Genomic DNA, 16386 nt, shown 5'->3' on the forward strand with positions numbered 1-16386 from the left:
TTCATTGTCAAATAATTGAGAATATTTAGAATATATACTACTTTATAATCGCCTTAACTTAATTAAAAATAAAAAATAAAGATACGAAATCTAAGTAGTATCTTATTCTTTATATATATATATATATATATATATATATATATATATATATATATATAATTGGTAAAAGAAAATTATATATGTATGCATGTTGGAAAAAATAGAGTTCCATTTGTGAATCGACGTAGTGGTAGCTTAAAGTGGGAGAGGCACAAGTGGTTTGTTTAGGAAATCATTGAAAGATGGATTCTTCAAAGTTGAATATAGAGGAGATAAGGTTTGAGCCAATCAAACTTTATTTTCTTTTTCCTTTTTGTTATATTCCAACAAATGAAAATGGTAAGCATCTTAATGACCATTCATATAATGGTGATGATGTAATACATGTACCACTTTTTAGAAGATAATGTTTTAAGATTCCACTTAATTTGCTTCCCATTAGTTTCCAGTTTCCACAAATCATCACTTCAATTTATTGAGCATTTATCCACACTGATGGGTTTGTACATACATACACAATAGGAGCATAAATAAGGAACTAACTGAAAAATAAAATAAAATAAAATAAAATAAAAAGAGATTATATAAATAGTAATTATAATATTACGTTGGGTTAAACCGGAATAAAATTTTTTCACCTTTTGACCCGAAGATACGTAAAATACATGACTCAAGACGAATTTTTAAAATAAAGAATGACTTGACTTAATTGAGTGTCAGATCTAGATAAAATGATCATTCTTACTTCGGTATTGACCACCATCGACAATGTTGTTCTAATTTTTTAAACACGAATTTGATATTTATTTTATTAAAAATATTATATTAATTGTTTTCTTAATATATTATATTAACATAATTTAACAGACCAACAATCAAAATATAATAAACTCATAATATAAATGACTGAAATTTAAATTTTCTAAAATTAATGACCAGAATAATATGAATAGAAAATAAAAACCTTTGTATCTAAAGTCCTATAATTGATTCCAGTTGAGAATAAATCCTTTGTTCCTCATTTTCGTTTGCAAAAACCTTTTTCATTATGTTTCACTGTCTATTTCACTACCTTTCTGTTTCCATCTGTAAAATGCATCCTTTCTCACGGGGTTAAAGTGATATACCGAACAAAAGAATCAGAGGAACAACAAGCTAAAAGGTTGGTACATGATCTGGTTTAATATTAATAGCTAATAACTGAAAGCCTTGTTTGTTGTTGTCTTGTTGTTCTGCTATATAACTAGCTTGATTTTGTGTAACATACCATAGTGAGATCAAATTCAATGAGGCTGCTGTTCTGCATTATACATACACCAAAATTTCTGGTCTCACCTCAAGGCTCAAGGCGTGATCGATGTGGCTGCAGCCTGCAAGCCTACAAAGGAGGATGCTAAAAGAGAGTGATATGGACGTCAAAGTTATTTTAGAGGCAGATTGCTAGTTTATATCAGGCTTCTCCTCTTATTTTCTGATATGGATGAATGTTGAGCTTGATTTTGTGTCTCTAAGTTTAGATATTAACGTGTTTACATAATATATAAAGCAAATGTCAAATCAAGAAGCTATTCTCAATGGCACTTTCAATGGTAATTTGGCGATGGCCTTTCAATGATGTTCCCCTTCATTTGGGATTAGTTTGCTTAAAGTTGTACTTGAAGCAATTGTCCCTTCTTCTCTATTCACAGGTTCAAGGACTTGGGGGAATCTGGTGTTTTTAATTCTGTGGTGCAGTCGGCACGGGCGATACTCTTGCGGGACCAGTTGTCATCAGTTGAGAGTAGCAACTCGTCAGAAAGATCTTGGAGATGATTTTCTGGTGATTCAGAAATCCCGCCACTTTCTCCTCCGGTATCGGATGATTCGACATTGGAATATAATGAGAGCATGGTATTAAATTGCGGCTGCAACGCAGTGTAACGGCCACATCGTAACGATTTTGAAGGTCACCGCGACGCAATATTAACACTACGCAACCGCCCGCGACAGCCGCAACACGTTAAAACATCACGCCCGCGACAACCGCAACACGTTACATAACGTCCGCAGCATCCGCAACCGCGACACCACAACCGCTATTTTATACTATGAATGAGAGATTAAATTCACAGTGATTACTGCCTGCCTTACTGTCTCTGCAAAGAGTTATTGAGATTTGAATCTACTTGACAGTAGGTGAGACAAGCTGGTTTTGCAGGTACAATGAGGCACTTCCATAATCGGCTTTGTTGGGTTATTCCCGATCATTAACCAAGCGCTGCTGTACATCGAGTTTAGGTCATTGTAGAATATAGAGTGAAATGCATAGGTGTTTTGATGATTATTGTTGCATCTTGATATAGATATGGAATCGTAGGCTAATAGCAGTGGAAACACATTGCTGCTCATGTGAATCAATATTCAGAAACCGCACATTGTTGTTTCATTGTTTTCTAGATTTGCTTGATACCTCTGAAAATGTTACTAATAGAATTGCAGGCTGCATTTGATTTTGTTGTTAAGTTTAGCCGTATACAATACAAGAAGTATGCGATGATACCTAAGATCATAGAATATCATTCTCAGATTTCTGGGTCATTAAGATAAAATCCACATGTAGAAGGTAGACCATATTGTGACGGATAACACCCAGTAAATAACTCCACAGCATAATCACCGAGCAATCTCTCTCACCCACCTTCAACAGCTCTGCAATTATACCTACACTCATTCCAGGTGGAACTGCATATTGGATCATAAGTACAAACTGATATAACATATCTTACCCAACCATGCCTAGACTGCAAACAGCTTTAACGACGCCTATGACCAACAGCGGCTGAACAAATATTGAACCAGGATCACCCCTACAATCACATGCAGGCCTACTCCGGATCTCTTCAGACCTACAAATCGAATTACTAATAAATGCCAAACATATGCGTTTCCAAGAATTGACTTGTTGGAATGTTACCGTTTAGAAGGTTTGCTCCGACTATCAAGGTCAATGCAGGGAGTTGTAGGGTTTCTACATGTCAGTTAATATGTTAGTTTGCTTAGGAAGTAAGATGCCACTGCGAATCCACCAAGATAATATGGAGACTCATTCATCAAAAGTCTATGTAGTAAGTTGCTTACCCAAGCAAGGAAGCAGAACCGTGCAGCGCACGAAGAGGAGCACTGTCGCCAATCAGCGCCTTTCGGATATGAGAAACCGATCCAATCATAAATCCAAGGATCTGTAATGAAACAGGGCATCAACTAAGGGCAGCTAATGAAGAGAATATCCGATTTCAGAAGCAAACAATTCATTTCATGTCATTGTTGACATTAGTAACATCTGTACCATATGTGTAAAGTCAAAAAGGGTAGACGGGGGCATGATTTTTTTCTGCAAAGTCAGTATCATTTTTCAACAAAGGGGCACCGAATTCGGTGCCCCAATATTTTAATTAAAATATTTTTTGGTTTAATTACATTTTAGCCACTGCACAGTTTAAGGTATTTACAAGATTAGTCCCTAAGTTTCAGCTATAAATACTCTAGCTCATTTAGCTTCAAAATCATCCCAAAACATTTCTTTCTTCCTATACTAGAGATCTTTCTTGTGAGTAGTGAGTGTTTTGTAAACACCTGTAAATTTTCTCTCTTAGTAAAAGATCTGCAGCAGCCCGGAGACGTAAGCACAATTGACTGAACTCCGTTATCAATTTTCGGGTATTATTTTTCCGCTTTTATTTCGCATTCCCACTAATCTGGTTATAGGGAAATTACTTGTGACTCGTTTATTTCCTAACAACTGGTATCAGAGCTTTTGGTTGTGAATTTTATCAATTTTTCTGCGAGGTTACTATTCATTACTATTCACATGAATAGTGAATTTTCGTGAATAGTAAAGATCGGTCGACGATACGAGTTTGTTGACGGTGGTGTTCTAATACACGATGGTTCGCAAGAATTGTCAGAAACGATGCAAAAGAAGCCAGATTCGAGTGGAAGCGATGGTTGCAGACGAAGGGAAGGTGAAAATTGAAAAGTTCGATGGTGCGGACTTTGGCTTCTAGAAGATGCAGATTGAAGATTTTCTGTACCAGGAAAATCTTTATCAACCTCTCTCAGGAAAGCAACCAGAAGGCATGAAGAATGAAGACTGGGCTCTTCTCGACTGACAAGCCCTCGGAGTTATCCGATTGACGTTATCCCGCAATGTTGCTTTCAACATAGCAAAGGAAAAGACCACGGCGGGTCTTATGGAGGCTCTCTCCAGTATGTATGAGAAGCCATCGGCCTCAAACAAAGTTCATTTGATGAGGCGATTATTCAATTTGCGGATGACAGAAGGGGCATCAATGGCACAACACCTAAATGAACTCAACACAATCACAACTCAGTTGAGTTCAGTGGAAATTGAATTCGATGATGAAGTTCGAGCTTTAATTCTCTTATCATCTCTACCAGATAGTTGGAATGCTACTGTTACAGCAGTTAGCAGCTCGTCGGGAAATAGTAAATTGAAATTCGACGATGTTCGGGATCTGGTACTGAGCGAAGAAATTCGACGGAGAGAATCGGGTGAAGCATCAACCTCCTCAGCCTTGCACACGGAGTCTAGAGGGAGAACTTCAGAAAGAAATTCAAATCGTGGCAGATCAAAATCTAGAAGGGGAAAATCAAGAACAGGAAATAAAGATTTTACCTGTTATAATTGCGGCAAGAAGGGTCACTTCAAAAGAGATTGCCGAGCACCGAAGAAAAATATCGGCGCACAGGAATCTGCCAACATGACCGAGGAGACAGGTGATGCCATGATTTTAAGCGTCAACAGTCCGATTGAATCATGGATTTTGGATTCAGGGGCATCTTTCCACTCCACCCCATGCCGAGAAATCATGGAGAACTATGTCAGTGGTGATTTTGGGAAGGTTCATCTAGCTTATGATGAAACCTTGAAGATCGTCGGAAAAGGAGACATCCGACTAAAACTACCAAACCAGACCACCTGGAAGCTGACAGGAGTGAGACATATTCCTGGCCTCAAAAGAAATCTGATTTCTGTTGGATAGCTTGATGGAGAAGGATATAGTACAACCTTTTCAGGCAGTGAATGGAAGATTACCAAAGGAGAACTAGTCATTGCTCGTGGTAAGAAGACTGGTACTCTCTATGTAACCTCAAATTTAGAGAATATCATTGCAGTAGCAGATGCTGATGGAAAATCAAACCTATGGCACCAAAGGCTTGGCCATATGAGCGAGAAAGGGATGAAGATACTTTTGTCAAAAGGGAAGCTGCCGGATCTAAAGAATGTAGATGTCGGACTATGCGAGGATTGCATCTTTGGCAAACAAAAGAAAGTCAGTTTTGCAAAGATTGGCAAGGCACCCAAGGCAGAAAGGTTAGAATTGGTTCATACTGATGTATGGGGACCATCCCCAGTTCCATCTCTTGCAGGCTCACTATATTATGTCACCTTCATCGATGATTCAACAAGGAAGGTGTGGGTTTATTTTCTGAAGAAGAAATCAGAAGTCTTTGATACCTTCAGAAAATGGAAGGCCATGGTGGAAAATGAGACTGGTTTGAAAGTCAAGCGATTGAGGTCTGACAATGGAGGAGAGTACAGAGACAATAGATTCAGAGATTTCTGCGCAAACAATGGAATCAAGATGGAGACAACAGTTCCCATAACACCACAACAGAATGGTGTAGAAGAGCGCATGAACAGAACTCTAAATGAACGTGCCAGAAGCATGAGGATACATGCCGGATTGCCCAAATTTCTATGGGCTGAAGCTATCAACACTGCAGCTTACCTGATCAACCGTGGGCCCTCTGTTCCTTTAGATGGCGAAATACCAGAGGAAACTTGGAGCAAGAAAGAAATAAACCTTTCACACTTAAGAGTGTTTGGTTGTATTTCTTATATACACATAAACTCTGCTGAAAGCAGTAAACTTGATGCCAAGTCCAACAAATGCGTCTTTGTTGGTTACGGTGGTGATGAGTTCAGTTACCGGTTTTAGGACTACGAAAATCGAAAGATCATCAGAAGCAGAGACGTCATTTTCAATGAAAATGTGATGTACAAAGACAGGTCAACCGCAGAATCAAGTAATACCGAAGCTGAAACAAAGGAATTTGTTGAGTTCGAGGAGATTTCTGGAAATGATGTTCAGATCAGTCCTGAAGCAGTTCAAGAGGAAGAACCAGGCACACCAGAACTGAGACGCTCCTCCAGAATTCCTAAACCAACCCAACGGTATTCGCCTTCTTTGCACTACTTGTTGCTGACTGACAATGGTGAACCAGAGTGCTATGATGAAGCGATGCAGGTGGATGATTCAGTCAAGTGGGAGTCTTCCATGAAAGATGAGATGGACTCGCTTATGTCAAATCAGACGTGGGAATTAGCTGAATTACCACCAGGCAAGAAAGCGCTCCATAACAAGTGGATTTACAGGATCAAAGAAGAGCACGATGGGAGAAAACGCTACAAAGCAAGATTGGTTGTCAAAGGCTTTCAGCAAAAAGAAGGTATTGACTACAATGAAATTTTCTCTCCAGTCGTAAAACTGTCTACAATCAGACTGGTGTTGAAAATTGTAGCTACAGAGAATTTACATCTTGAGCAGTTACATGTAAAGACAGCTTTCCTTCATGGTGATTTGGAGGAAGAAATCTATATGAGGCAGCCAGAAGGTTTCATAGAGGCAAGCAAGAAAAACCTGGTATGCAGGTTGAAGAAGAGCTTGTATGGTTTAAAACAAGCTCCTAGACAGTGGTACAAGAAGTTTGATAGTTTCATGAGTAGCAGTGGTTTTACCAGATGCCAAGCAGATCATTATTGTTACATCAAGAGGTTCGACAATAGCTTCATTATTTTATTGTTGTACGTTGATGACATGCTCGTTGCAGGCTCAAACATGCAAGAGATTATACACTTGAAGCAAAAATTGTCGAAGCAGTTTGCTATGAAGGATCTGGGCGCTGCAAAGCAGATTCTTGGGATGAGGATCAAAAGAGACACAAAGTCGGGGACTTTGATGTTATCACAGGCTGAGTACATCAACAAAATACTCTCCAGGTTCAACATACAAGATGCTAAACCAGTAAGTACACCTTTAGGTGTTCATTTTAGACTCTCTAAAGAACAGTCACCAAAGACGGAGGAAGAACGTGCACACATGGTGAAGGTGTCGTATGCCTCAGCAATTGGAAGTCTGATGTATGACATGGTTTGTACCAGACCAGATATTGCTCATGTAGTGGGAGCTGTTAGTAGGTACATGAATAATCCAGGCAAGGTACACTGGGAAGCTGTCAAATGGATCCTCAGATATCTGCGAGGTACCACAAACAAAGCACTTTGTTTCAAAGGTGGAGATACGATACTGACAGGCTATGTAGATGCTGACTTAGCCGGAAATGTCGACATCAGAAGAAGCACTACAGGGTATGTCTATACTCTAGGAGGAACTACAGTGAGTTGGGTTTCTCAACTACAGAAGATAGTTGCTCTCTCCACAACTGAAGCAGAATATGTCGCTGTTACGGAAGCCAGCAAGGAGATGGTCTGGCTCCAAAGTTTCTTGGAAGAGTTAGGCAATAAACAAGAAAACAATGTCTTGTATTGCGACAGTCAAAGTGCTATCCATCTAGCGAAGAATCCGTCTTTTCATTCCAGAACGAAGCATATACAATTGCGATATCATTTTATTCGGTCTCTTCTGGAAGATAGGATTTTAAAACTTGAAAAGATCAGTGGAGCTCAAAATCCGGCAGACATGTTGACAAAGACGGTGACCACGGACAAACTGAAGTTGTGTTCAACTTCAGTTGGCATGCTAGAATAACAAGACTAGAAATGCTGCTGCATCGATCGAGGTGTGAAGACAGATTAAAATCAGTCTTCAAGTGGGAGATTGTAAAGTCAAAAAGGGTAGGCGGGGGCATGATTTTTTTCTGCAAAGCCAGTATCATTTTTCAACAAAGGGGCACCGAATTCGGTGCCCCAATATTTTAATTAAAATGTTTTTTGGTTTAATTATATTTTAGCCACTGCATAGTTTAGGGTATTTACAAGATTAGTCCCTAAGTTTCAGCTATAAATACCCTAGCTCATTTAGCTTCAAAATCATCCAAAAACATTTCTTTCTTCCTATACTAGAGAGCTTTCTTGTGAGTAGTGAGTGTTTTGTAAACACCTGTAAATTTTCTCTCTTAGTAAAAGATCTGCAGCACCCCGGAGACGTAAGTACAATTGGCTGAACTCCGTTATCAATTTTCGGGTATTATTTTTCCGCTTTTATTTCGCATTCCCACTAATCTGGTTATAGGAAAATTACTTGTGACTCGTTTATTTCCTAACAACATGACATTCAGGTAACATATACCTGGCTATAATAATGCAAAATTTTGTAATTTTCTTTACCTTTTACATAAGTATCATAGAAAAAGTAATTGATTTGCAATCAAATATATAGAAAGAAAAAAGACGTCAAAAGAAACTTCAGAGTACCGCTGCAACTGTTTATGGTGCAAATATCATCTTGAACTCGACCTTCTCAGCAATCATATTGATCAAGTGAAGTATCTTTTCAATAACTGGGACCTAAACAAGTTCCAAGTCAAAATGCATAACATATTTATGTATGTCTTCGTTCATATAAAGTTTCAGAATTGAATTGCAGACAATATAAAGCATGTGTGTGCTTCATTAACTTTTAGATTATAATTCATAAATAAAGTAAAGTTGGAATAACCTGCATTCTTTTAACAGAGCCGCTGCCAGGCGTTTCAGCACAATGCATCGAAGAAGGCAGTAAACTTTCTTTGCAACTCTCCACACGTCGTGTTTTCGAGCTCTATTTTAGAATATCTATGTTCGATGTTGAATGTCTTCGATTGAGGCAATGCTCTTATTTGCACACTCTCTCATGATGATATACACATAAGACCATATGTAAATTGCTGCTACAGCCATAGAAAGCGAAGCATAAGCCTCGGCAGAAGTAGAGCAGGAAGATGAATCTCCAAAAGGACTATTTGCTTCCTGACAGACAGCCGGCACAACGATAATAAGCAAGTTTCCCACATTTCCTGCACTCATATTAGGAACCACAAAGGGTTTTATGATCATTAGCAATTGGCCACACTGCCGCAAACAAGTGGTAGCAGTCCCACCACCTACCGGTAGAACAGCAACCGATGACGAGGCCATGCAGATGTGGGGGAGTTCTAGTGACTTGGATGAGAAACCAAGCAAGTGCTGAACCGATTATGAAAGTAAGAAGGATATTCACTGGCATGAACCAGCTAAACCGATTGATAGAAATTAATGAATTGTAGTGTTCACAATGAATTGGATAATTATGTAAAATTTGTTCTAATAATAAGTGAAATTTTAACTGACGGGCTGACCAAACTTTCAAGAGTGATAGTCTCGGCGAGGCTGCTGATCACAAGCGCGGGGCAGAACAAAAAGTAAACAAGCTGTTCAGATACCGAAGAGAATATGAAATAATTTAGATTATATGTTTGAGCCATTTAGATTTTAGATTATTTCATATTTAAGTCATTTCAAGTTCGAATCATTTCGGATATGAATCCTTTTAAATTTGAGTCGATTTTGTATTTAAATTTCAAAGATTGAATTGTTAACTTTTGATGGTCAAACTGAATTTAGATTCAAATTAATGGATTGAATTTTTAAATTCATTTGACAAATCCACTTTTTCTATTCTTTTTGTAAATGAAAAACTGAATATTCAGTCCTAAAAAATTAATGATTCAATTTTTAACAAAAATTTTAACTTCAATTCTTAAAACTTCATAACTTTGATAAAGATCCAATGCAAATCCCATACTTGGCCCTTGCTTACAACTTTTATGCTTGATTTATCATATGCAAAGAGGGTGAAAAATGTGAATTACTTCCATTATTCAAGGAGTGCGAGGCCACAGGACCCAACAGGTTCACCGAATCCACAGCCATGAATAAACCAACACCAGTAGTGAACAGCACTTGTATAACTGGAATCAGTGCCACAATTAATAGATCCACAAATCCCATGATAATCCCAAAATTCCTCTACTCTTAACCAACTTAGCCCTACATCCAAATCCCTCATAACATCAGGAATTGCTGGGCAAGATTTCTAACTTCACTTTTATTGCTTCCAAAACAATTTATTAAGGTATATAATTCCAGTTTAATTGCAAAAAGAAAAGAGGACGAAAATACCTGAACTTAGCAAGAATCGGATAGGCCGGAGGAAAGAGGAAGAAAACATGAAAATTTTAGGTTCCAGTTTAAACTGAAAATGATAGTGGAAGCCTTCATCTCATTAACAGCGCTGTTAGCGTAAGGTTCTCGTAAGTTTCAAGCTTTGAATTTTCTGTTAGCTTCGGTACTTTAATTTCTAAACTATGCAACAAAGACGTCGGAAGCATCCGCAACAAATCCAAAACGGCTCCACTTTGTTAATTTTTGCAGTGAAAAACACATACGTAAATGTATATATAATTAAGCAGTGGGAATAATCAATGAGTTCACTGATCATCCATAAATCAAATTCAAAGATAACTCTCAACCGCTTGGCACTCGTACTCTTAGTATCTTTAGCGCTCGAACTCGAGATTTAAGAAATAATAAAATTCATTTACCAAGGTGGTTTGGTTCATTCTTGTGGAACTATATTTAAATAAATATTTTGCCAATGAGATTGAATATTCTACTAATAAAATTAAGGGTAAAATATATCATGGGTCGGCATATTTATGAATATTTTTATAATTAAGTCTATCATATTTCAAAATGTTACGATTAGGTTACTCTATTTATTGATTTTAACAATTAAATCACTTTGTTGTTAAGAGTGTAATGGACAGTAACTTTTTAATTACAACCAATGTCATTATATTTATCAATTGTAACAATCAAATTTTCTATTTATCATTTATAATAATTATATCACTCAAACATAACTAAAAAGCTAATCTCCATTACACATTTGGCGATGAAGAAAAATGATTTTTATAATTGATAAACAGAGTGATTCAATAGTGACTTTTTAAAATTTAATGACTCAATTGTAAACTTACACATAATATAATGGCTTGTAATGTAGTTTACCCCAAAACTAAAATGAGTAAAATGCATTCTGGGTTATTAAACATGAGTTAAGTTACAGATGTTCATTTTTTCCTAAAAATTACAATTCAATCATTCACTTAAAATATTGTTACAAACAAGTCACAAGATCGTTAAATGTCAAACGAGATAATTAATTGGCATAATTTTAATTTCAAAAACTTATAATATATATCAATTTGACTCTAATTCAAAATAATTTAATCATTTAAATTGAAAAATTCTGTTGATTTTAATCGTCGTAACATTTATAGATTGATGTAGATTTGGGCCTAACGTTGTTAAACTCTTACTTGATTACGCTGGAAAGTATATTGCTACAAGGAATCATTTTAATACATAATAAAGTGCAAGAACAAATTATCATGTCGTTTGTAAATTATTGCTTTAGAAGTGGATTTCTCTTGTGTGTAATTGTTACAATAAATGAACATCTCATAAGATTAATTCTATCTTTCTAAGAATTTATATACTCGAAATTTGGAGCGAATTTTGACGGTAATACTCTTACTTCAAAATTGAAAAAAAATCAAAAAAATTTATGAAATCAAAAAAAAAAAAGAATGTTTCAAAATAAATGTTTTGCTTTAAATGATAAAAAAAATGAAAAGAATTATCCATATAAGCCGAATAATGAAGGTAAAAATATTATACAATGAAATAACATTAAAAATACTTTAAATCTAAGCATCACCGACAATTAGTGTATTGAAGAAGTAATATGTCCGCGACTGGTTAGTTTCACCCAACTAGGAAGATTTCCGCCCACCATTCCCGTTTAATGGGTCCATTGGCAAAATCTAATAACTTGTATTGTTAAAATATGTCGCAGATACCTATCTAATCTTTGAATTCTAAATACCCCAATACAGGAAAAGAGCAATGCCTGATAATTTTAATCTTTGGTTAGTTTATCATGGACTAGTGTTATACACATAAGATTGTAGTATTAATTTATCTCTCAATTTATCGTAATTTTAATCGTTAATTAAGATTGAGACACGAACCAAATCACTTTTTAGTTCGATTCTCGATAATAATAAAAATTGGTGTATTTTTTTTTATTACACATTATAAGCTTTGTCAACATGCACGAACTAAGGAGTAACAATTACAACATTTTTTTCACTCAAATGATTAGAAATTTTAAAAATCATTCAAAGGCAATTAAAAGAACTTCAATGAAACTTAATGTTATTAATTTCTTTATTACTGATACTCCAAGAAATCATTGCGTGTGGAATTGACTTGTACAAAACAGCTGAATGAAGATAGAAAAATAATTTGACTTGGCCTTTTTCTCATACATAAACCCAGGTCAATCGAACTCAAAGTTACGTTGAATGATTCCAAGAGTTTTTGCGTCTCTAATATAAATTTCCAAAGAGTAATAGGCCAGCCACCAAACAATCCCGAGCTATATTTCCCTATAAAAATTGTTGTGAGAATTTGTGTTGGAGCAAGCATCGCATCAGTTCTTAAAACAGAGTACGTTTCAAAAGCAGCTAAAGCTTGTTTTCTTCGTCCATGCCTTCCACTATGCTTCTTCTTTTTGGATTGCTACTAGCTATCTTCAAAACCGCAGGTCTCTCTTTCATTCCATTACATTCTCCTTGTTAATGTATTCTGTATATTAAGCCAAAGTAGAATTAATCCAATGCAGGAGCCGAAGTTGGTGTTTGTTATGGAATGGTGGCTCAGAACTTACCGCCGACAGCCGAAGTCATAGACCTTTATCCACAAAAAGACATCCGACTAATGCGACTCTATGCTCCCGACCGAGAGGCTCTGCAAGCCCTCAGAGGTTCCAACATCAAGCTGCTGTTAGATGTTCCGAACGTGGACCTTGGATACGTAGCTGCCAGTCAAGCCAATGCAGATCAATGGGTCCGAGACAACGTCAAGCGATACAGCACTGTTAGTTTTCGATACATTGCTGTCGGGAATGAAGTAAAGCCTTCGGATTCGTTCGCTCAATACCTTTACCCGGCGATGCAGAACATTCTTAACGCGGTAGTTGGACAAGGTCTTGGGGACCAGATCAAAGTTTCGACCGCTACGTTTTTCGCCGCTCTTCAAGTGTCTTTCCCTCCGTCGGATGGCAGTTTTCATCCCGATTACCAGCAGCTTCTTGGTCCGGTCATAGGTTTCTTGAGGGACAAGCAAGCTCCATTACTTGTTAATACTTACACATACTTTAGCCACATTGGAAACCCTGGAGATGTTCCTCTTGATTATGCTCTCTTTACAGCTCCATCCGGAGTAATGACAGATGGTCCGCTGCAGTACCAGAACCTTTTTGACGCAATGCTGGATGCATTTTACTCCGCCTTGGAGAAGGCTGGTGGGGGAGCTTTGGACATTGTTGTTTCGGAAACTGGTTGGCCATCGAGCGGTGGACAAGCCACGAGTGCCGATAATGCAAGGACTTATAACACGAACTTGGTTCGCCATGTGAATCAGGGACAGGGGACTCCGAAGAAACCCGGAAAAGCTATTGAAGCTTACTTGTTTGCCATGTTTGATGAGAACCAAAAAGAACCGGAACATGAGAAACATTGGGGGTTGTTTTTCCCAAACAAACAGGAAAAATACTCAATTAGTTTCAATTAAACCTGCAAAGTCATTTTTCTTATTCTCAGGCATTAATCAGTAAACTAAACGATATAGGTGTTCTGAAGAAGCAAACACAGACAAATAAATCTGTTCACTGTAATTTTACAGAATGGGATATTTCCCGCTCACCCTTTTTCAAGTGAAATAGAAGGGAAGTATTGTAAAAATAAAGCTTGTGTTTCATGTCAGATTGAAAATTATTGAGTGAACGATGTCAAATTATACTAAAGTTGTCAATATTTATCATAGATATTAACTAAAGTCATTGTCACCTGTACCCAACGTGAGGAAATTTCTTACAATTGAAACTTGCCTGCAACTGTCATAGTTACATTGAATTTGTCAGCATCCGTCGACGATTTAAGTGTAAAATTCAAACTTATGGAGAATCATCGTGATGATTAATAATCACGGTTGAGAAACATTCATGTATCGCTGTATAAATGGAGAGGCCGATGGAATTTTGATCGTCAGGGAGACAATAAGCACTTCGGCTATTTAAAAGGTCGATGGGTCGTTGGCATTTCATCAAAAAGGTTGCAATTTTGATTCCAACTAATTTAATAACCCTAGCTAAAAAAAATTTCGTTCATACCTTAAGCAAGGAAAATCAATTCGACTTGAATAATCATTTGTTACAGATCGAAGAAAGCAAGAAAGAAGTAAAACTTAGAACAGAGAGCTTCAACATAATCCAAAAAGTATAATGACAAAATTAACATTAAACAATTTGTATGATTGATCACTTTGTCTTTATTTTTTGGAGTATTATAGTTCCCAAAGTTCAATTTTCAGTTAAAATAGCCAATATTAAATAGAAAACAGTGTTGACCAACACATGTATTTAATTGATGTTGTGACCCATGACACACAATCACTTTGAGTGATATGGCACATACTATAATATCATTTTAGTGACGTGATACGTGTCACATCATTAACTAAAAACATATAAGAACATCACATTGATAACATATATTGACCGATAGTCAGTTAACGATCTTCATCCAATATATGTTATTTTGACAAAAGCTAAAATATTAAAGGTTAAAATACTGAAAAAATAACTAATTAAAATGATCATTTATACAAATATTGAGACTAATTTTATTAGTATATCAAATTTAAACTACGAGTATAGAAAGTAGTGAACATATTGTTTAGCAACGTAGTATTATTTTATAGTGTAAACTACATCAGATACCATCGGACTTTAGGTATTGTATTGTTTATACTACTGAACTTTTAATTTTATCAATTATAGCATTGAACTTTAATTGTTTTCAATTATACCACTTGACCGTTAAATCGTTAACATTTGGATCAAAACAACGTCGTTTTGGAGATATGTCTACATCGACAGCAATCAGCCATGTCGACGGCTGTCAGCCAAGTCATTGTGCCATTAACGATTTAACAATTCAGTGGTACAATTGAAACGAATACCAAAATTCAATGTTATAATTGACGAAATTGAAAGCTCAAAGGTATAAACAATAAAACGCCTATAGTTCGATGGTATCTAATGTAGTTTACTCTATTTTATAAATTTTTTTTGTTTTTAAAATATTGATAAGTTGTAATTATATACATCTTTTTATGTTTAATTCTTCCCCATCCTTATTATATAGTTTGAGCTTAATTGTAGAAATTAAAGCCTTGAATCTAATAACACTTGGAAAAGTGGTCCCTTTACCTTTAGCTAATGTCCCTATTGGTTGCAAATGGGTATACAAGATTAAATATGATGCTTCTGGTGAAATTGAGCGCTATAAAACTCGTTTGGTTGCGAAGGGTTATATTCAAAAAGGAGAGGGTTACCTTTATGGAAACTTTTTCAACGGTGGTCAAGATGGTTACTATTCGTTCTGTTTTAGCCATTGCCTCTATTTTTTATTGGCTGATTTTTTATATGGATGTCTCTAATGCTTTTCTTTGACGGAATCCTTTTGAAGAGGTTTATATGTCGTTTTCGGAGGGTTTTTGCAACAAGGGGAGCGTATGGTATGTCGGCTGCAAAAATCATTATATGGCTTGAAGCAAGCGTCTTGGCAATGGAATTTAAAGCTAACTAAGGCCTTGATCTTTGCTGGTTTGACTATTCGTTGTTCATAAAGAAAAGTGGAAACAGTGTTGTAGTTTTGTTGGTCTATGTAGAGTATCTCCTTATAACGGGAAACGGTGATGAGATGATTAGAGATTTAAAGAAGTTTTGAATGACAAATTCAAGATTAATGACTTGGGTGAATTGAAGTTTTCCTTGGGAATTGATGTCCTACGGTCAGAGAAGGATATAGTTTTAAATCAGCGAAAGTATGCGCTGGAGTTGATTGGTGAAACAGGGTATCGTAATCGATTTTCGGTGATACGATGTGTCTCGACTTATTTGTGAAAAATTTGATTTTGTAAAAGAAATGTTTTGGAGTCGCCATCAATCTTTTGGGTTAAATAAATTGAATACCCATAAACCACCTTTTAAAAGATTTTTATGAAAACATCATTTTAAAAGATGCATCAATCTACTTGTAACCAGAAATTCACTTTTTTTTGCCACAAAAAGGGGTTCAGGGGTCGATTACGTGTGGAGAAGGATAAACATC

General features: G+C 36.3%; 1 protein-coding gene and 1 pseudogene across 1 annotated transcript; one reads left to right on the plus strand and one right to left on the minus strand.

The window, feature by feature from the left end:
- Window positions 1-2616: 2616 nt before the first annotated feature.
- On the minus strand, window positions 2617-10100 carry LOC120151981 (annotated as a pseudogene).
- Window positions 10101-12603: 2503 nt separating this feature from the next.
- LOC120153466 (glucan endo-1,3-beta-glucosidase, basic isoform-like) lies at window positions 12604-13859 on the plus strand. Its single transcript, XM_039165417.1, has 2 exons — window positions 12604-12755; window positions 12834-13859. Exons 1-2 carry the CDS (start codon window positions 12698-12700, stop codon window positions 13781-13783), a joined length of 1008 nt encoding a protein of 335 aa, XP_039021348.1. The 5' UTR covers window positions 12604-12697; the 3' UTR covers window positions 13784-13859.
- Window positions 13860-16386: the final 2527 nt, after the last annotated feature.

The sequence above is a fragment of the Hibiscus syriacus genome, unplaced genomic scaffold, assembly GCF_006381635.1.
Source record: "Hibiscus syriacus cultivar Baekdansim isolate YM2019G1 unplaced genomic scaffold, ASM638163v2 tig00002840_pilon, whole genome shotgun sequence".
Classification (NCBI taxonomy): domain Eukaryota; kingdom Viridiplantae; phylum Streptophyta; class Magnoliopsida; order Malvales; family Malvaceae; genus Hibiscus; species Hibiscus syriacus.